At 47.3% G+C, this 21,809-nt stretch overlaps 1 protein-coding gene across 1 annotated transcript; it reads left to right on the forward strand.

The window, feature by feature from the left end:
- The first annotated feature begins 5,886 nt into the window (after positions 1 to 5,886).
- LOC125538208 (extensin-like) lies at positions 5,887 to 7,199 on the forward strand. Its single transcript, XM_048701487.1, has 2 exons — positions 5,887 to 6,828; positions 6,921 to 7,199. Exon 1 carries the CDS (start codon positions 5,963 to 5,965, stop codon positions 6,794 to 6,796), a length of 834 nt encoding a protein of 277 aa, XP_048557444.1. The 5' UTR covers positions 5,887 to 5,962; the 3' UTR covers positions 6,797 to 6,828; positions 6,921 to 7,199.
- Positions 7,200 to 21,809: the final 14,610 nt, after the last annotated feature.

A 21,809-nucleotide genomic window follows, 5' to 3' on the forward strand; every position in this document is an offset into this window, starting at 1 on the left:
ATCAACATTTCTGGGACACTATTAAGAGTGACCTAGTGTTGATGGTGGATGCTTGGAACAATGATTCTTTAGATTTGTATATATTGAGGTTTTCTCTATTAACTTCAATACCAAAAGAGCCTAATGTTGATACTATTTAGAAATTTAGGCCTACTGCCTTATCCAATTGTAGTTTTAAGATTTTTGCTAAATGTCTAGCTAATCAGTTAGGAGATATTGGGGATGAGATATTTCCCAAAATCAAACTGCTTTTATCAAAGGTAGGTTTATAGTAGAGAGTGTGGTAACAGCTCATGAAATTATTCATGATGCCATGATCAATAACAAAGAGGGTTTTGTCTTTAAGCTAGACTATGAGAAAGCCTATGATAGAATTAGTAAAGAATTCATGTTGGAAGTTATGTACCAAAGGCGTTCTAGCCCAAAATGGATGAAGAAAGTTAAATCCATTTTATATAAAGGGTCTGTAGGTGTCAGGATTAATGATTATGATGGTGATTTTTTCGAGAATTTTAAATGGGTTAGACAAGGTGATCCTGCATCCCCACTGCTTTTTAACTTGGTAGCAGATGTGTTCAGAAGAATGCTCAATAAAGTGCTAAGAACAAAATGCTGACTGGGTTAATGTCTAATATTTTCCCTCAAGGGATAATCAGTCTACAATATGCAGATGACACTCTCCTATTTTTAGAAAATAACCTTGAGTCTGCAAAAAAACTTAAAATGGCTACTGCCCTGTTTTGAGCAAATGTCTGGTTTAATGATTAATTTCCGTAAATGTGATCTAGTCCCTATTAATATCAAAGAGGATGAGGCCCAATGTGTAGCTCAAGCTTTATCTTGTACCGTGGGTTCTTCCCCCCTGAAATATCTTGGTTTCTCTCTTCACCACTCCAAGCTCAGAAGAGAAGACTTGCAGCATGTGGTTGACAAAGTCCTGAAAAGGGCTGCTGGGTGGAGAGGGAGACTGCTAGGTTATGAGAAGAAGCTAATTTTAGTTCAGTCTTGTTTAGCTAGTATCCCCAGATACCTAATGAGTATGATAAAGTACACCAAATGGGCTATTAATTTGATCAATTCTCGGATGGCCCGTTGTTTCTGGGATAACTATGAGGGGCACCATAAGTATCACTTAGCTAGCTGGGGACTGCTAGCCGAAAAAGCAATATGGAGGTATGGGGATACCTAATATTGCTAATATGAATCTAAGCCTTCTAGCTGCTTGGATTGATAAATACCAGAAAGGAGATCAGAAGTTGGGGAAGAAAATTATTGATGCTAAGTATAGAACCAACAATCCCAACATTTTCTCCTGCCCTGATACCAACTCCCCCCCCCTTCTGGAAAGGTGTTCTCTAGGCTGCTAAAGCAACCAAAATGGGATACCAATGGAAGGTGGGGAATGGTAGTCTAAGTTCTAGGAGGATCATTGGTTTGGTTCTTGCAGCTTAGCTATTCAGTTTTGGGATTTATATAGTATTGCTAATGAACATAATCTCCCTATTGCTGATCTTTGGGATGGGGTTAACCTTAAGATCACATTTAGAAGATGTGTAGACAGTAGACTGTTACATCTCTGGTTTCATTTACTTAGCATTGTACAATCAATCAACTTGAATGAGGAGGAGGATGCTATTATTTGGAAGCTCGAATCTAATGGTAATCATTGGGTTCGATATATGTATGTTGTGGTTAATTTTAAAGGAATTAGCCCTGTTCATGTTCCAAATATCTGGCAGTTATATGTTCCCCCTAACATTCATTTTTTTCTGTGGCTGGTTGCTCATGGTAAGCTGTTAGTTAGGGGAAACTTGATTAAGAGACAACATTTGAATGATCTTACTTGTATATTTTGCTGTGAATATGAGACAACTACCCACCTCTTCTTTGAATGTGATATTGTTGCTGAGGTGTGGAGAAACATTCATATCATAGCTGGGTGTATGCCACAGCCTACTTTTAATAATGTGGTTGATAAGTGGGGAAAACACAAATCTCTGCAGGCTGAGAATATGATTAGCTCAGCTACCCTCTGGGTTATCTGGAGGTGTAGAAATGATATGTGTTTTAACAATGCCACCTGGATGGGAGTGTAGGTGATTCAGAGGAGAATTGCATGCTTCTGCAATCTATGGAAGATCCTATGCAAAGGAGCTGCAAGAGAGCACGTGGAGAGGCTCATATCATCTCTGACCTCCGTTGCTGCTCTAGCCAGAGCCAGACTGGGGAAGAGGGAGTTGTGGATGCAATATTCTCTGAAGAAGGATGTGAAAGAATGGATGGGTGTGGACAGTAGGGTGCTCCTGGAAGGATGATAAGAAAGATATGTCCAATACTCTGTTGTAGGATGAAAACTATATGTTTCCTCTCTGTATCCATGTTTGAGTGAGCTGTAAGCTTTAGTTTCTACTTTCTGGATCATGCCGGAGGGGATGATTCAATCCTCTCCCACGGGCTGTAATAAGTGTTACTATTGTGGTTTCGTTTTCCAATGGAAATAGAACCGGGGCAAGAGCTCTTTTATTCTAAAAAGGTTGTAAATTAAAAGCTAACCTAATGCCAGGTGTCGGAAGTAAAATGGAAATAAAAGAAGTATATACAGTAAAAAAATCACTGTTGGGGCGCCTGTGACCTCGCCAATGAGGCCATGGCCACCTTCCATTTCGTATGATATCGGTCACCGAGAAATGCATTGATACAGGCTTTCACATGGCTCTACTATGCAACGTTTTACAGGGCAATGTACGTGCATGCATAGAGCACATGCTCCATCGATGCTCCGTTCATGCACACACTGAGGGCGTGTTTGGTTGCCGTTTGCTACAGTTCTGGCATCGCATACACTTCTCAACCCAGCGTGGTTGAGCAAAAACAGGCCCTAATACGTCATCTGCAAGTTGTTTGGTTGCCTGCATCTAGTGTCTCTGCATTAGGTAATACGCAAGTGCACTTTGTTTGGTTGCCTACATTGGCCCAAGCGGCACATAAACACGGCCTTTGGTTGCATACGGCGTACATGTTGTGCTTACCTTGTATCCTAGTTGATGAGCTTACACACACCTAGCATACCAACGCCACAGCACAGCAATGCCGATGAACTGGACGAAGATGATGAAGTTCTTCAGCTTCAGCCCAAACTGACGGTCCACCTTGACACCTCCAACCTTGCCACTGTCAACACTGCCGCCTTTGTGCTTTCGCAGCCAGTCGGAGTAAGCTTGTTCTGCTGCCTGCCTAGTTTTGAACCCTCTATGGTTGTTGCTGCTATACGATGCCACTTGTGCACTGGCTTCTTCCCATGAACTATAAACCCCTGGAACCTTACCGATGAACACGACATACCACTTGCCCTAGCAATGCACAAGGGCAAGAGTTGAAGCAGCAAACCAATGAAGCACACAAGTAGCAAGCAAAGTAGCACACAAACAACAATGGAGTAGAAAAGAAGAAGCAAATCATGCATGATCATACGACATAGCAAGTTCTACCTAGCACTACCTTGGTGTTAACCTACCACCACATTCAAAAGAGGGTGTCGTCCTACCACCGCAAGTTCACCATCAGCGTGAGGGGTTAGTATATACCACCTCACCAAAATATACATACCATCAAATAGTTTTTGAGCCCTAGCTACACAAAATGTACATCGTCGTCGTCGTCGCCGCCGCCATCGCCGTCGAGAATCATGCACGCTCGCAGGCAGCACTACTCTAGCAGTAATGCTTGTCCAGCCATCTCCTGAGCCACAACACCCTGTGAGTGTCGGCCATGGCAACGAACCCAACACCTGGGCCTTGTTGTCAAGCAGGTGGCTGAGAGCTGTCATGAGAGCCTCGTCGTTGAAGCCACCCTGGGTCATGACAGCGCCATACAGGTCAGGGTGGACGTCGAGGGGCTTGCACTCCTTGATGGTTGTTTCCACCTCCTTCACCGCCTCAATCATGTTGCAGAAGACATTGATCTCCTCCTCCATCAGGCCTCCTCTCTTCCTCTTCCTATGATGGACGGGGTCAGATGGCTTGTCGAAGGGCTTCACGAAGGGCTTGTCAGGGCCATCAAGGACCTCAACGTCCGGGGTCCCAGGGAAGTCTGGCATGGGAGAACCAAGAGGCTCCCCCGAGCCCATGGCATGCTTCATAGTCACCATACCAAAGGAGAAGATGTGCTGCATCTGGCTGTAGTTCTGTATGGGTGTGTTGAGGAACTCAACGTCCTTTGAGTGGTCCTAAGAATGAAACACAAGTGTTGTTAGTAGCGATTATGAGTAGGCAATGGTGGATAGTATGAAAAGGAAGGGGCTGTGAGCTAACCGCGACATGGTCGGCGTAGTGCTCTACCTCCAGAACTATGGAGCAAGTGTTCTCATCCCATGACGCGCCGCCAAGGTCTCTCATCTTGGATACTTGGATCCATCGACTTCTCTACTTCCTTAGGTGGTTGTACACCTGGGTGGCAGACACCTCCTGCCCACAGAACTCGAACACCTGCTTCGCAACGGTGTTCAAGTGCACCTTCTTGAAGCCCTTGTCAGTCATAACTCCACTAGAGATGAGCTCACACATCTTGTTCAGCACGAACGTGGACATGAACGGCTACCACTTCATGTTGTTCGACCTACCATCCTTCTTTACCTTTGCTGCTGCTACCTTGAGTGCAGCAGCAGCAGCAGGAGTTGGCTCAACGAGCACTACTAGCACATAGAGGGAATCAGACGCGAACACCTTTGAATCATGTGTCATCTCGGACATAGGCTGCGAGTCCTCGACAAACGATGGAGAAAACTGGCTGTCGGACATGACAAGGGCCTGACTAAGATCTTGCGTCTGCGTGGTCATGTCCTACAATCGTAGCACGCATTGACAGTAAGCATAGCACACAACGTACCGGACAACCCATGAAAGCAGGAGCATACATGTACATGGTTCATCACTATCATAGCAAGCACATGCTTCATCGCTATCATACTAAGCATACCGGACAATCTATGAGCAGGAACATACATCTACAACAAACAACATGCTACAAATGGACCACCAATAGCTACAAATCACAAATCTAAGCACGAATCAACACAAGCACAAGGTTGAACTTCAAACTCTACTACTAATCTAGCCTACCACATGCTTGAACATATAGCCCTACCACAAATTGCAACCGCAACATAGCAATCAACCATATCAGCTCACAGATCAGACCACTAATCAACCATGCATCTAGATCAAACCCTAGTTGCAGCTCAGATCTAGGTAAAAGAAACAGAGAGAAAGGGGGATTGAACTCACAGAGGCCATGGCCGCAGCTCGAGGACGAGGGGGGACAGTCGTGAAAGATCAACGTCGGCCGATGAAGGAGCGCCGACGCCGTGGACCGCCGGCCGATGAAGATGCGCGTCCACGAAAAAGCTCTAACAGAGGGAGAATGGTGGCGGGAGTTGGGCGGTGAGGGAGGACCTAAATAGGGGTGGACTTGGGCGGAGGTGAGCCAAAATCCTTCCGCCGATTTTTCGGCGATGCGGGCGAGCTTGCGCCATCTCCCTGCTCGCACGAGGGAAGAAGCGCGCCGCCCTTTCCTGCCTCGCTCGAGCCAGGCTCGCGAGCTACTGCCGATTCGGACGTTTTCCTTGGGCCTGGCCTGGACGTGCTTTAAGTCTTATGCGATACGAGCCGCATAATGAACGCATGCAACCAAACAGGTTCAATCTTTCCCGCACGGATAAGGCTAGGCCATATGCACGCAACCAAACCCGCCCTCACTGAAGCAGTAGAACCCCGGAGCGACCAACCGGGAAACCTCCCGCTCATGCCTATCCTCTGGCCACCGAGCCGCTCCATCACATGCGGCCACAAGCGTCCAAGACCCCATCGTCTATATAAGCAGCGGTATGGAGCACCATTCTTCTCAGAACCACACTCAGCCAAGAGAGCCAGCAGCAGGGAGTGTAGTGAGAGTAGAGTGAGCGAGAATGGGTGGCAAAGCCGCTCTCCTGGTGGCCCTCCTGGCCGTGAGCCTGGTCCTCGAGGCCCAGGCGGGCAGCGGCTACGGCGGCGGGCACCCCCCTTCCCCGACGCCGGTCGCCCCACCCCCCAAGCACGAGAAGCCACCCAAGGGGCACAAGCCCCTTCACCACCACCACCACGCCAAGCCACCGGCCGCTTCCCACGCTCAGGCGCCACCCACCCACGGCCCCCCGACGCCTAAACCTATCCCTCCCGCCCCTAAACCCACACCACCCACCTACGCCCCGATCCCGAAGCCGCCGAAGCCATCTCCCTCGCCTCCGGCCTACCACCCTACGCCCAAGTCTGCACCTCCCACGTACAAACCACCAACCCAGCCTAGGCCCTCACCGCCGGCGCACAAGCCTGCACCTCCCATGTACAAAACACCAACCCAGCCTAAGCCCTCGCCGCCGGCGTACAAGCCTGCCCCCAAGGTCTCACCGCCGGCCTACAAGCCTGCCCCCAAGGTCTCACCGCCGGCGTACAAGCCAGCCCCCAAGGTCTCACCGCCGGCGTACAAGCCAGCCCCCAAGGTCTCACCGCCGGCGTACAAGCCCGCCCCCAAGGTCTCACCGCCGGCGTACAAGCCCGCCCCCAAGGTCTCACCGCCGGCGTACAAGCCCGCCCCCAAGGTCTCACCGCCGGCGTACAAGCCTGTCCCCAAGCCCTCACCGCCGCCGTCGCCAACTCCGCCGGCGCCGAAGCCGACTCCACCGCCCTACAAGCCCCCGACGCCTACTCCTCCGGCGTACAAGCCTCCCACCCCGAGCCCCCCGCCTCCGCCGTACCACCACTAAGAAGATCCACCACTGTCAAGCTGGGAGCCTAGGTACGTGCAAACCACACCAGTCTACATTCTTGCATGCACACACCATTTGTCCGAAGAGCACCAACTAACCAAGTAAACATTTGTGTTTGCAGGATGCGGTCGAGAAGAGTTGTGCGAGCAGGCCAAGAAGAGCCACGTACGTACGGCGTCGTTGATCCTCCTGCGGTGTGTGAGTTGCTGCCGAGCCACTAGGGCCGATCTCTGAGGAGATGAAATAATGCAGATGGCTCCCATTAGTTATCTTACCAGCTTATCATTTGTGTTCGTCCAGTGTTAGCGTCTGTGTTGCTAGTGTCGCAATGTTGCCAGTGTCACTGTAAAACCATTAATCACCACGGAAATGGAAGTAAAAGGTGTTGTTTCCCGTTGCATGTAACGTGGTCGCGTCTCTGTTTTGCTGTTCTTCTATCTTCTTGGCCTATGGGTGACGAGATGCGATGTTTGCATGCCAGTGAGTTTACACATAAAATATGTGACGTTGAGTATCACGCTCTGCTCGCACAGGCGCAGCATGCATGCCTGCAAGTCCTGCGGCGCAGTGAGCTACAGTATCTCACACTAGTGTTCTGCAGCATATGCCCATGCGACGCTTAATAAAGAACAGTATAGTAGGTCTCTGCCGTCTAGGTGCATCCCCGCGACCATAGGCACTGGCAAAGGCACAGGCGCACACGCCCCGAGGAATGACATTTATCGGGTGCATGCATGTTTAACTCTAGTGGTTTCATTTAACTAAAAGGGTGCTTGATACATTTTAGTTCCATGACTAAAAATAGTGGGACTAAGAGGGTGCTTGAATCCAAGGGATTATTTTTAGTTTTTTAGAGGCTAAAGTTCCAAGCATCCCTAACTAAAGAGAGGTTAGGACTAGTCTTGAGACTAAAATTTTTTAGTCATAGGAAACCTACTAAAATATGTATTAATCCTCTTTCTCATCATTTAATGCCTCCTCTCAACACATGCGAGTTTTGCATTGGAGGGTTTGGAGGATAATAAATGCTCAATAACTCGATTTAAGTCTTTTAGTATTTGGATCCAAGCATGGGTGAGGCTAGCAAGTTTTAGTCCCACTACTGTTAGTTATAGGACTAAAACATATCCAAGCACCCTCTAAAACTTGCTAGCCTCATCCATACTTGAATCCAAATACTAAAGAGACTAAAATCAAGTTATTGAGCATTTATTATTCTCCGAACCCTCCAATCCAGAACTCGCATGTGTTAAAGGAGAGGCATTAAATGATGAGAGAGGCCTAATACATATTTTAGTAGGTTTCCTATGACTAAAATTTTTTAGCCTCAAGACTAGTCCTAGCCTCTCTTTAGTTAGGGGTGATTGGAATTTTAGCCTCTAAAAAATAATCCCTTGGATCCAAGCACCCTTTAAGGCTGGTCATAAAAATCTTAGCGTCCGAAACAATTTTACGTTATAAATGGAAGGTGTCACAGAAGTGATGAGCGGAAGAGAACCGAACCCTAGTACTCCACCTGAATGCGGGGCGCGTGATCTGTTTTTAACTTCATTTTTACGAACTTAGTACTTCCTTCGTTTCAAAATAGATAATTCAATTTTGTATTATATAAAGTTGGAACTTTGTAAACTTTGTATAATACAAAATTGGGTCATCTATTTTTTTTAGCATCAGTACAGACACAAGCGCTTATATACACGCGCATACACTCATCCCTATGAACGCACACACGCACACCCTACCTCTATGAGCACCTCCGAGAGACTGAGCCGGCATATCATCTTGAGATTTACGAAGTCACCGTAGGCGCCTCGTCGTCAACGGAAACGTCTCCTCCCACTGAAAGCGCATCGCCGGAAATCCTGAAATAAATTCGGGAATAATGCGAGCACCAGGATTTAAATCCTGATGGGTTAGGGATACCACTGTCTACTTAACCATCTCAACCACAGGATGATTCGCAGTTGGGTCATCTATTTTGAAGTACAATGGAGTAGGTCAGTGTGAAACCTGCGCTGCTGGGGGTAGCATGCATGGTGCCAACAGGTCTGACCGAGCCTGGTGAAAGAAGACAAGAAGAACAGTTGGCACAATAAATTAACTTGACATGCTGTGCTTACACTACCAATTTTAATTTCAGTTGAGCTAAATATGGTAATCTATCACACAGATTTGAAAACCTTGATCTTTTGGTATGGCAGACTGTTTTCCTTTTGATGGAAAGCAGACTGTTTTTCTAAAAAATGCTTGTAGTCATTGTGGTACATACTACTAAGTGAGAATATACGGAGTAGAAGTTTGTTCCATTTAATTATTTTGCACTGGAGACTTCTCATTGAGTTTGAAGTATAAATTCTAATCCTAGGATCAATGTCACAGTTTTTCAAATAGGAACAGTATGGACAAAACGAAGTGCTCCATTTTTCATGTCTGCCTGTTCACACGTACTTCATGGGTTTTCTTGGCCACATGGGTATGTCGATTGGTGTCAGAGATCCGTGGATTTTACTTGAGGCCACCATACACGAAAAGGCACAAAACATGCAAGATAAAAGCTGGAGGAGAAAAGCAAGCGCGGGAACCAAGAAAGGCAAATTATTTTCACGGAAATGATGCTGCTCACAACTTCACAAGGAAAGCGGTTTTGCAATGTCGTTCGTTTTTCGCTCGCGAGAAATTCCTCACCTTCCCGAAACAAGGAAAGAAGTTGACGAGATGGCAAAGATAGAAGGCTAGAGGATGTGATTATCAGTACTAGCACGGCTCTAATGTAACCATTGTTCAACTATCAAGGAGATTTAAGGAGCATGTGCGAGCGGGCGAACATGAGAAAAGACGTAGGAGGGCACTAGCATGGATTTGGTAGGTTCCTGCTGGACGTTAGTACGTTGTTTTGCTCAAGCATTGACTTGATACTACCAATTACCAAATGCATGGTTTGATAATCAGGATTTAGGCCTATATATGTACTAGCACTCTAGCATAAGAAAAACAGTCCCTAATCCCTAGTATCTAGTATCTACAGACGAGAGCAGGATAAACAAAGGAAAGAATGGCGCTTGCAATGTTATCAGGCATAGTATGATTTCCTGAGAGGTGAGATATAAAGGACGGAGCCTTTTGGGAAATTTGATGTACTGTTACGAACCTGAACTTCCAGCTGCAAGCAGCGGGCAGTGTACCTACTTACCTTACCTGTGTAGGAGTAGCAAGTAAAAGGGGAAAGAAACTGGTCCAGAGTAGAGCCACCCCCATTAGGGTTTTGAGGCGACACGGTTTCCTGTGAAGAGCAGCTGGCCGAGGACATTGCTGTTCACCCGCTGACCCGCATGACGGAACCAGAAGGATCCAGAAAAGCTACCGTAGAAAACAAATGCTGGATGGCTCAAGAAGTAGGGATCGGAACCGGGTCCATACGAGCTTCTGCCAAGCGAGGCTGTGGAACTTGCTTGCCACACTGATTGCTGCAGATCGAGCTACTGCATCTTAGTATTATACGTACAAAATACTGGTACGGTACAAGTATGAAGTATAGTAGTAGCTCGATCCTTCGTCCGGGGAAACTCGGAAGCAGCAACATTCATTCCAGTCATGGGAGCAGTTACATCTAGGAGCCTACTCCCTGCTGTAGGAGTATGAGCAAAAAGCTGGAACAAATTGAAGTGCATGAACCGAGCCAAGGGGCATCATCAATTGAGTCACCGGATTCACGTCGTCGGCCACTGCGCCCGCCGCTGACGAGCAGCAGTAGGCCAGTAGGGCCCCGGGCTTTGACCGTCAGGCAAGGCCATGCATCGCATTTACGCCGACAGCACGGGCGGCGTGTGTTGAATTGAACCCGGCAACTGCAAGCAAGGCGCAAAGCAACAAGAAGAAAACCAGGGCGAGAGGGGCACATGCAGAGGACGCAGGACAGGAGCAATTGATTATGGTTTTGGGAGTGCGATGCGGAGAATGAAACAAGTTCCTCCAAAAGAAAAAGAAAAGGAAAGAAAAAGAGTGACACAAGTTGACGAGGCGAGCGCGAGAATGGCGACAACCAATTAGTACGTACAGAGAGTTCGGAGGGACTGTGCCCTCCCTTGGATCCACGCTGCAAATGGGCCGCAAAATGGGCGAAGCTGCGACGAGACTTCCGGCGACCACAGTCCACAGCATGGAGTACACTATTTGCAACGTACGTTTTCTATTCCAGACCGATCGCTCGTTTCCCTGCTCATCTGCGTCTAGTTCCTTCCACGATCCATCCTTTGAGCGCGGCTCCGATCATGGATGGTCCCGGCTGCCGACATGGCTACGAATCTACGACCATGTTCGCGCACTGGATGGGCGTGTGCGGTGCCGCCGATGAGTACCGTACCGTACCGACGAACGGCCCAACGTGGTTCTCTCGCCTCGATCTATTGCTTGCTTGTTGCACAGATGCACATGCACTGATGGGCACGCAACATTGTTCCCTGGAAAGAAAGATGGCGCCCATCTGCTCTCATTCTGCACTTTGACAGAGATCAGTCTGCAAGCACACATGCATCCACGAGCCAACTGATTCCGGCGGTGCGATTTGCCTAATCGTTCGGTTCCGAAAGCTTAATAATGCGTGATGCGTCCATCGTGCACACGGAAAGAAAGAAACATCTTTCGCTTTACCCCGGCCGTGTGACCGTGTATGTACACACAACTGGCTAAGAAGACACTAGGGTGGGTGGATCGGTGTCAGTCTAGCTAAGACACGCCCTCATGCAAGGCTTACAAAGAAAATAGGTGCAGATCTCACCGTCGTGGGAATGCCTAGATCTACCTAACCATCACCGAGGTTATCTTTTTCGGTTGACCGTGCCAGCAGACGATGCCGTTTTCATGAGGGGTTGGGTTCGTCCGGTTCCGCCTAATCTTAACCAGACATCTACTGCACATCACATGCCTTGAAGCATAGCCATTTAGTACAACGGACGATATGCTTTTTTGACATGGACAGCATTGCAGGAGCAACAGTAGAAAAATTGACTCGTAAGGAAACTGACCTTGGCGGCTTCGGGAGGCTTTAAATTACGGTTCTAATGTTTCCTCCTAATAATTTGGATCAAATCAGAATTGACAGTGCGCTTCGTCCAACAAATGAGGTACCTAGCAGCTTTTTTCAGCCAACTTCACAGTAATTAGATTCGCCAAATGCCATTGTAAACTTGAGAAGAATGAGCCACCTCATGGAAAATAACAAATTCACAAAATCGCCGCATATGCCAAAATTTAGTAGCAAATGTAGCTTTCATAAGCCTATGTAAGTGAAGCAAGGCTGAGCAACAGCCAGTAACAAAATGAACTACTGTTACTCAAACCTCTGTGATCACCATCTTCCAAAGGGGCATAATATCATGAGTCAAACGAAAATTCTTGTCTGCCCACCGGACGTCTTTTGCGTGGATTGGTTTCGCCCAGACTACCGACAAAAGCCCTCCCGCTGTCCTGCAACCGGAGAATTCTTCCGTCCAAAAGAGAGCTACGATGTCAAAGCCCACACTGCGTAGTTTGGTCCAAGCACACCAACCCACAGCTGCCGCGAAGACAAACAAGTCTTTTAAGGTCCAAGCCCACTAAAAAGGCAGGAATGTTTTTTTTTCTTCTTTTTTGCGGATGCAAAAAAAGAAAAAAAATATCTAAAAAAATGCAAGAAAAGAAAAGAAAAGAATGAGTGCCCATTCCTTAAGAGAAAAACCATTTTACATATTACTCCATCTGTTCTAAAATATAAAATGTTTTGGATATTTCAATATAGACTATATACGGACTGAAGTGAGTGAATAAATAAACTAAAATGCGTCTATACATGCGAATCACAAAAAGTTAAAACATATTATAATAGTGAACGGGGAAGTAATAATATTTATGTGGACACTTGCAAAGAGCAAGCCGAAATAACTAACGCATCAAACGAATTAGTTAACAATGAATTTTATTCACCAGCTAAGAGGTGTTTTGGACATATCACCAAAATACATTGACGACGCTTTTAAAAAAACGACATTACTACTTGACGCAATGATGACAAAACACATATTCAACACCAAAGCCACATCAAAGTAATGAAACACTGATTTTATTTTACCGATAATCTTGCCCACTACCTATGTTCCATCTTGAAATGGCCCCCCTTCTAGGCAGAGGTAATCGTTACCGCTGAAAATGGTCAAAATGATTTTTCTTTTTGGAACTCTTCTTGGGTGGATGGCCTACGACCAAAAGATATGGCTCCCACCATTTTTGCCATCTTTAAAAGGAAGTTTTCGAATGTTCATGAGACCCTACCTAATAATAGGTGGGTGGATCAAGTCGACACATTCAATGGCCTCTCCATGCAACAATTATAGAAGTTCGCCTTCTTGTCGAGCTACACGTCTAATGTTCACCTTTCTAATAAGTAGTTTGACTCCATCTCTTGGAAGGTGCCCCCTCTCGGAACTACTCCGTGACCTCAGCATACAATGCCCCATTCCTCACGATAATTCCATCCAACATGAAGCACAACATTTAGAAATTAACCCTCCCCCTCCGCCCCAAATGCAATATCTTTGCTTGCCTCAGTAATCAAAATAGAGCTTTGATGGTGCATCACCCAGCCAAATGCGGGTGGCCCAACTGCGACCAACGCCCTCTTTGCAACTGCGTCCCAGAGACGGGGACACACATGATCTTTCAATGATGCTTATCCATACACATTTGGAACATGGTGAAGGATTGGTCTGGCATTCATATGCTTGACATCGCCTCCTGGAATGCATTCGTCGACGTCAAGTCTTTGTGGGACTCTATCATACACCATGACATTTCTAGGCACAAGGCGATGGCTCCCGTTGCCATGTTGGTCACGTGGAGAGATTTGGAACAAGCGTAACTTGCGTGTTTGTAACCACAAGCAGACCCCTCCACCGATCTTCACCCGATGCATCTGTCATGAGGCCGCCTTGTGGGTTGCGGTCGGGGCTAAGCATTTGGGTATTGTCATGCCAGAAGAGTAGGCACTTTCCTTCTTTTTTCGCACTCACACAATCGTTCTGTAACACACTCTTCTTAATTAATGAATCTGGCAAACCTTTTGCCACTTTTAAAAAGAAAGAAAAGAAAAGAAAACACACATTTGAGTGTTGTATCAAAAAGAAAGATTTATAGGAACTAATCGAGATTCCAATGCGAGGTTGGGAGCTCTTATTTGAGGTAAACATGTGTTGCAAGTAGGCATGACAGTTCACTTATCCTCTATTCTTAAGTGGTTGCAATCCAGAGCCTAATTTTTAATGCATGCAAGCCTTCTACATCAATAAATCATGGATATCTACTATGTCATTGGAGGCTATCTCATTATAATTAATCCTCGTAATTATCCACATCATTAGTATACTATTCTTTATATGTTTTGAAAGTGCTAGTTATTGACTAGAGGGGAGGTGAATAGGGGATTTTTATGAAAGTCTTCGAAACAAGCAATGTCTTTGAAGACGTGAAACTAAAATAGCAACTAAACATGATACAGTGGAAGATAAACTACACTAGACATGCTGACATGTCTACAACAATTGAGGTGAAATGCGAAGACAAACAACAATTAGGTAGAATAGAGAAGTTAATGAAGATAGTGTGAAGACAAAGATGTAAACAGAGGGAATGTCTTCACGCAATGTCTTCGAATAGAACGAGCAAGCAAAGGCTTCACGAAACTAAACAGTAAGTAAAGGAGTGAAGTGATAGAAACCAGTTGCTTGAAGAAGACACGTGATTTGTTTGACCAGTTCCAGCTGCTGTGATGGTTGTACGTCTGGTTAGGGAGGCTGAGATTGAACTCAGAAGACCTAGTATTCACCTTATTCCCCTTGAGATAGGACCCGCAAATCTCGCCCAATCACTCGGGTAAGTCTTCAAGGTAGACTTTCAAACCTTCACAGACTTCGTTCACCGGCAATCCACAATGACTTTTGGATGCTCAGAACGTGACGCCTGGCCTGTTGCAAGATCACAGTCTTCAAGTGTAACAAGTCTTTGATTCACACGGAACAGAAAGGCTTCAGTGATGCTCACTCACTTTTGAGTTATGTGTGTTTTGGGTTTGTCCTCACAAAGATTCTCTCTCAAAGGCTTCAAAGGTGGGTTGCTCTCAAAGGATAACAGTCGTGCAGTAACTCGAAGCAGCCACCAACTTATGGTGGAGGAGGTGGGCTATTTATAGCCAGGAGGCAACCCGACATGATATGTTCGAAATGGCCTTGGGTCATTTGGCAATCGACATGTGTCCAACGGTTGGATTTCAATCACACAAGACAACTTTACTTGAGCTTGAAGTAAAGCTAACTCACCTAACTCAGAAAGAGATTTCCTCTCATTGTCTTCATTGGAAGACACGTGATTTTAGGCTGAGCATCACGTCAGTTTTCTGACTTTGTTTACCTCGACCCTACTTAGCAATGTGGCGGTTCCTATGACTCAAGAAAAAAGAAAATGAAACTACCAAAAGACTATGTCTTCGCGCTCCATTCTCTTCAAGCGGAAGTCTTCGTGTTCCATTTGTCATCAACATGAATGTCTCCACGAACCACCATTATCTTCGGTGTCTTCATAAATTTTTAGGGTCATCTTTGATGGGTAAACCAAATCTATAGGGACTTCTACTTGTGTTCTTCTGTGAATCTCAAAAACACATTAGTCCCTCAACCAATTTTATCGTCAATACTCCAAAACCAACAAGGGATGACACTAGATGCACTTACATGTTCCATGTCAACGTGTGGGATATCTTCCGGTAATAGTTATAGGGATGATATTCTAATTAGTTCGGCACATATTTGAATAGAGTACCATCTGAAGTATCATGGCCAAATTTGGTCTCACTAAGCCATCAAGGGCATCTCTAGCAGATCCCTCATCTTGTAATCTCAAATCATATCTTCCACAAAACAACTATATTTTAGTGGGGTTAAACCTGTTTTCATCTAGCAGACCCCCAAAGCTTAATCCCCAAACACACTTGATTCCACATGGAAGCCTCTCTTCATTTTATTGTCCCTTCTTCCTCCTTTTTTTCTTCCTTCGATGTAGTTAAAGGCTGCAAACGAGTCAAGTTGGATTAGACTCAGCTCAACTTATATTAAAATTCGAGCAATCTCAAACCGAGCGAAGTTCAAGGTTTCAGTCGCCAAATCGGAATTTTTTCCTCATACATAGCTTTTGGGGATATGCTAGAGATGCCCTTAAAAGCTTGCTACGGAGCATTTGCAATTTTTGAGCAATTTCTTATAAGCAATTTTTTTTAGCCTCTCCTATACGCAATTAAGCGGGAAATTCTGAAGTATTCTACAGCATGGAAATTGGAGCCCCATGCAACACGGCCCAGTCGGCGCTCCGCCGCTCCCAATTCTACGGATGGTCCTTTCTAGTTTGTCCGAAGTCCAAGCACCAAGATAGTGGGTTTGGTCAGAGGTGGACAACGAGCAAACAAGGCAGACTTCCGTTTCAAATCTCCGCTATATAAGGCGCCAAATGGAGGAGCAACGGAGGCAAACCAAGCAGCGACGAGTACGTAGATCAAGATGGCCACCAGCACGAACATGAAGGGCGTCGCCCTTCTCCTCGCTCTTGCAGCGACGCTCCTGCCCTACTGCAGCGTCACTGCCTCCTCGCCGGTCGCAGCTCCGGCTCCGGCTCCCTACGCTGATGGTGCATCCCCGCCTTACGGCGCCTTCCTGCTGGCCCCGGCTGCCTATGCCGAGGCACCAACGACGGCGCACCATGCACCTGGACTTGGGAAGGATCACCACCATGCCAAGCCGCCGGCCGAGCCACCGGCATTCCGCAACGCATCTGAGCACGGGAAGCATCACCACCATGATAGCTCGCCCGTGGTGGCACCGGCGCCATACCACAACAATGCATCCGAGCACAAGCACCATGGCCACCTCGGCCACGGCAATGCAACTGAGCACAAGCACCATGGTCACCTCGGGCACCACCAACAGCACCACGAAGCTCCACCTCCCGCTCACAATGCACCGCCGCCTCATTTGCCGCCTCCTGCTTATCAGTCACCACCGCCGCCTGCTCACCATTTGTCGCCGCCTGCCCACACTTCGCCGCCGCCCCCGGCACACCACTCGCCACCCCCTGCTCACCCTTCACCGCCGCCCCCGGCTCACCACTTGCCACCCCCTGCGAACCATTCGCCGCCGCCTCCGGCTCAACACTCGCCGCCACCACCTGCTCACCATTCGCCGTCGCCCCCGGCACACCACTTGCCACCTCCGCCTCCATCCCATTATCCGCCGCATGTTCCGACACCTCCGGGGCATAAGCACCCAACGCCACCCCTGGCTCATCATGGTAAAGCACCGCCGCCACCGCCACGCCGCCATGGGAAATTCCCGCCACCAGCACGATCCGGGTACTCGGCGGCGGCACCATCGCCATCTTACTACGGTGCGGATGCACCATATACCAACTAAGCCAAGCTTGGTAAGCCTCGGTATCACGGTGTTCGTCACGTTCCAAACAGAGTGTCGCCTCCGTGGTATCTATGGTGGAAGGGCCAAGATAAGCATGTAACTGAAGTAAGCTCAAGACCGCAAGTGATCAAAAGCCCATTCACGACTTTCGGAGGGCGTCACTTGCTTCTAGTAATATTTTGCTTTCTAAGTTCCCCAGAGGAAGCTACTGAATAAAGTGGGTATTTTATGTGCAGTCGTATCGTTTGATCTAAATTTGTAATATTGTTTCCTTTCACCGTCACAAAAATAAATGTTTGTTATGTCAGCCTTGTTGGAGCCGACTCTCTCAGCTCACCTCTTCTCTCTTGGTTATTTCACACAACACACGCAAGAACACAAGAACACAAAAAGTTTGGTACCGCTGCCTCACACAGCCAGCACAGGCGCACTACCCGGCCACTAGCAGTGCCCACGCACGCATAACTCTTCCCCTAGAATCTCTCTAGGACGTGCAAGCTCATGCGGCTAACTAATCTATCCATGCGCTAACAAACTAACAAACTAGACGATCTCCTCTAGTTGATATTTTTCCAGCCGGTCTGACCCCAGCCACGCCTTACCGCTTCTCACGGCCATGCTGCATCTCACAGCTGTGAGCACTCAGCCGAGACCTTGCCGGACGACTCCCTACGCTAAATGCAGAACGAAAAACCAAAAACATGCAGATACACGAGACATCAAGATTATATCTAACATTCAACCCCCTAATCTTGATGGCCAATCTTCACGCAGAAACTTCAAAGGAGAGCCGGTCCGTCGCTGCCGTAGCCGGCCAGCAGCGCCTTCTCCTCATTCTCCTTCTTCTTCTCCGGACACTCCCAAGCAAAGTGACCAAGTTGACGACAATTGTAACATTGTACCTCACTTTTGTTTTTGCGTCCTCCACTGCGTCCACGGCCACGACCCCGTCCTCGCGACGAGTCTTGCCCTCTCGCCATGAGGAGCTGCTCTTCTTCACGTCCTGTCTCCCGCTCCTTGACGAGTTCCTCGTGTGCCTTGAGTGAACCAATGGCCTCCTCCATGGCCATCTTGTTCGTGTCGCCGAACAATGCAATCGATGACGCAACGTGGATGAACTTGTTGGAGACGGCTCGGAGCAGCTTCTTCACGACGTACTTCTCCTCCATCGCATCACCAAGCTCACGGATGCGCCCCACGAGCGTCGTGAACCTCGCCGCGAAATCATCCACGGACTCCGCATCGCCCATCTTGAGGCCATCAAACTCCGAGCGCAAGGACTGAATCCTCGCCTCTCGGACGCGCTCGACGCCAACGTGCATGGAGCGTAGCGCCACCCACACATCGGTGGCGGTCTCCTTCTCAGCAACGCGCAGCAACGTCGTGTCGTCGATCGACCGGGAGATGATCGTCATGGCCATCTCCTCCTTGCCCTTGTCGACCTCCGAGGCCGACGCCTCGCGATCAACGGCCCCCCACGCGCCATTGGCGCGCAAGAGGTACTTCATCCTCATCGCCCATGCCGCGTAGTTCGTCCTCGTGAGCAGCGGGAACGGGAGCTTCCCCGCTGCCGCCGTCGCCGCCGCAGCCGCGGTCGCTGACGAGTCGCTCGGCACCAATGCTCCACTCGCTGAAGAATCACGCGGCATCGTCTTCGTCATCACCTGGCTTTGATACCAAATGTTGGAGCCGACTCTCTCAGCTCACCTCTTCTCTCTTGGTTGTTTCACACAACACACGCAAGAACACAAGAACCAAGAACACAAGAACACAAAAAGTTTGGTGCCGCTGCCTCACACAGCCAGCGTTTTCTTCTGTCTATTTCTTGTCAAAGGTAAACATGCTTTGCATCTGTATAAGTAGCAGCCACACAGGCGCACTACCCGGCCACTAGCAGTGCCCACGCATGCATAACTCTTCCCCTAGAATCTCTCTAGGACGTGCAAGCTCATGCGGCTAACTAACCTATCCATGCGCTAACAAACTAACAAACTAGACGATCTCCACTAGTTGATATTTTTCCAGCCGGTCTGACCCCAGCCACGCCTTACCGCTTCTCACGGCCATGCTGCATCTCACAGCTGTGCGCACTCAGCCGAGACCTTGCCGGACGACTCCCTATGCAGAACGAAAAACCAAAAACATGCAGATACACGAGACATCAAGATTATATCTAACAAGCCTGGCAGGGTCTTGTGTCAAAACAAACGTTTCTGTTGCTCTTACCTTATTGATGACATTGTGGTTAACATATGTTTGTTTCAAACCATATCTTAGTGATTTTGGGATAAGCACAAACAAAGCTCGGCTCCTTGAGCATGTATGCTACTCGATCATTGTTTTAGTCGACCGTTGCTTCGATCTCTTTGCCTTCTCCCTCGGTCTAGGCATATCATGTTGATCCTACATGACTTTGCTTTTACCGGCGTGAACCTTTGCATGTGTCAAGATTGATATGTGCATCTTAGTCATGCGGAGATCGACTATGTACTTGTTGTGTTTGTATTTCCATGATACCTCATTGCAGAGGTGGATCCAGGAATTAAACTTAGCCAGGATGTGGTCTTTTTCCCCACAAATGCAAGTCTAGTCAACCACAACTAATGGAACTCAATTACTAAGAACATAGAAAATATATGAAACAAAACCCTCGTGGAATGACCTACAATATCAAATCATCTCTTCTCTTACTTAAACGTAACATTCTGCCGTCCAATTTCCTCTTCAATCGTCTACCCACCACACTCAAATCTCTAAAAGAACCGGACGCTTGAACAATCGCAGAACAATCTAAGAAAACCATGGTCAGCCAGTGCACAATTGCCCAAGCGCACGATTGGCCCTGAGATCCACCCCTCAGTCTTCCATATCCCTGCCATGATCCTAAACCGCTGCAAGCTACCTTCGTTGTTGTCGTGCAAAATCCTCCCACCGCGTGCGACATTCACTTAACCACCGACGTGTCAGATCCTCCCATCGTGCTCCACCTTCACCGCCTCACCTCGGCGCCACCATGTGCAATCGTCCCACTCCGTCCACTTGGGGCAGGGCCAGCCCATCACGTGATCACGCGTCGTTGGCGTCAACTCAAGGGGGCAACACGTTGTGCCGCCTCCCAACACCAATGGTTAGGAGAGCAGCGACTCTGCAACATGCCACCACGCAGGGATCAGGAGTATTATGCATTTCCTCGACGCCGTGCTGTTGCAGCCAGTTCTCGCTAGCACAATGTTGTCAATATTAGTTTTGTACCGTTCAGTCCCGCAAATGTGTCATTTCTGTCATATAGCATGCATGGTTTAGTACAGTACTTTCAAATAATTACCCTGTTTTCTATGAATCAGATTCATGAAGCTCTAATGGAGAAAGAAGTTTCAGTCCAGCCTCACTAGCCGCCTACCCTTGTCGTCGATAACTCTTGTGCTCACTTTGTCCTGAAGATAGCAGGTGCTAAATTTCTGTCAGGACACAAATATCGTGTCATGACATAGCTAAAATCCATTTCTCATGTGTGAAGCATACACACAAAAGTATGATACGTCTTTTATTTTATAACCCGATCTATGGTGGAAGGGCCAAGATAAGCATGTAACTGAAGTAAGCTCGAGACCGTTATACACGCGCAAGTGATCAAAAGCCCATTCACGAGTTTTGGAGGGCGTCACTTGCTTCTAGTAATATTTTGCTTTATAAGTTCAACAGAGGAAGCTACTGAATAAAGCGGGTATTTAATCTAAAGTCGTATCGTTTGATGTAAACTTGTAATATTGTTTCTTTCCACCGTCACAAAAATAAATGTTTGTTATGTCAGCCTGGCAGGATTCATGTCAGGTCAAAACGAACGTTTCTGTTGCTCTTACCTTATTGATGAATATTGGGGTTAACATATGTTTGTTTCAAACCACATCTGTTTTACGATCTTAGTGATTTTGGGACAAGCACAAACAAAGCTCGGCTCATTGAGCATGTATGTTACTCGATCATTGTTTTCGTCGATCGTTGTTTCGATCACTTTGTTTTCTCCATCCGTCTAGGCATAACTTTGATCTTATATGACTTTGCTATTGCCGGCATGAACCTTTGTATGCGTCAATATTGGATGTGCATGTTAGTCATGCAGAGGTCGACTATGTACTTGTGTTTGTATTTCCATGATACTTCATTGCAGTGGCGGATCCAAAAATTGAACTTAGTCAGGTTAAACATTTGAGGTCCTTTTTTTTTTGCAAATGCCAGTCTAGTCAACGAAAAGTAATGGAACTCAACTGTTAAAGAACATGGAAAATATATGGAACAAAACCCTCCTGAAATGACGTATAATATCAAATCATCTCCTCCCTTACTTAAAAAGAATGTAACGTTCTTTCGACCAACTTCGCCTTCGATAGTCTACCCACCACACCCAAATCTCTAAAATAACCAGACGCTTGAACAACCGGTTTTGCGCTGCAATTGCCCCTGAGATCCACCCCCCAGTCTTCCATATCCCCGCCCACGATCCTAAATTGCTGCAAACTACCTTCATCGCT

Source organism: Triticum urartu, chromosome 2 (genome assembly GCF_003073215.2).
Source record: "Triticum urartu cultivar G1812 chromosome 2, Tu2.1, whole genome shotgun sequence".
Lineage (NCBI taxonomy): Eukaryota > Viridiplantae > Streptophyta > Magnoliopsida > Poales > Poaceae > Triticum > Triticum urartu.

Excerpts from the sequence above, each read along its gene's own strand:
- LOC125538208 (XM_048701487.1), top strand. The coding sequence starts at position 5,963 with ATGGGTGGCAAAGCCGCTCTCCTGGTGGCCCTCCTGGCCGTGAGCCTG.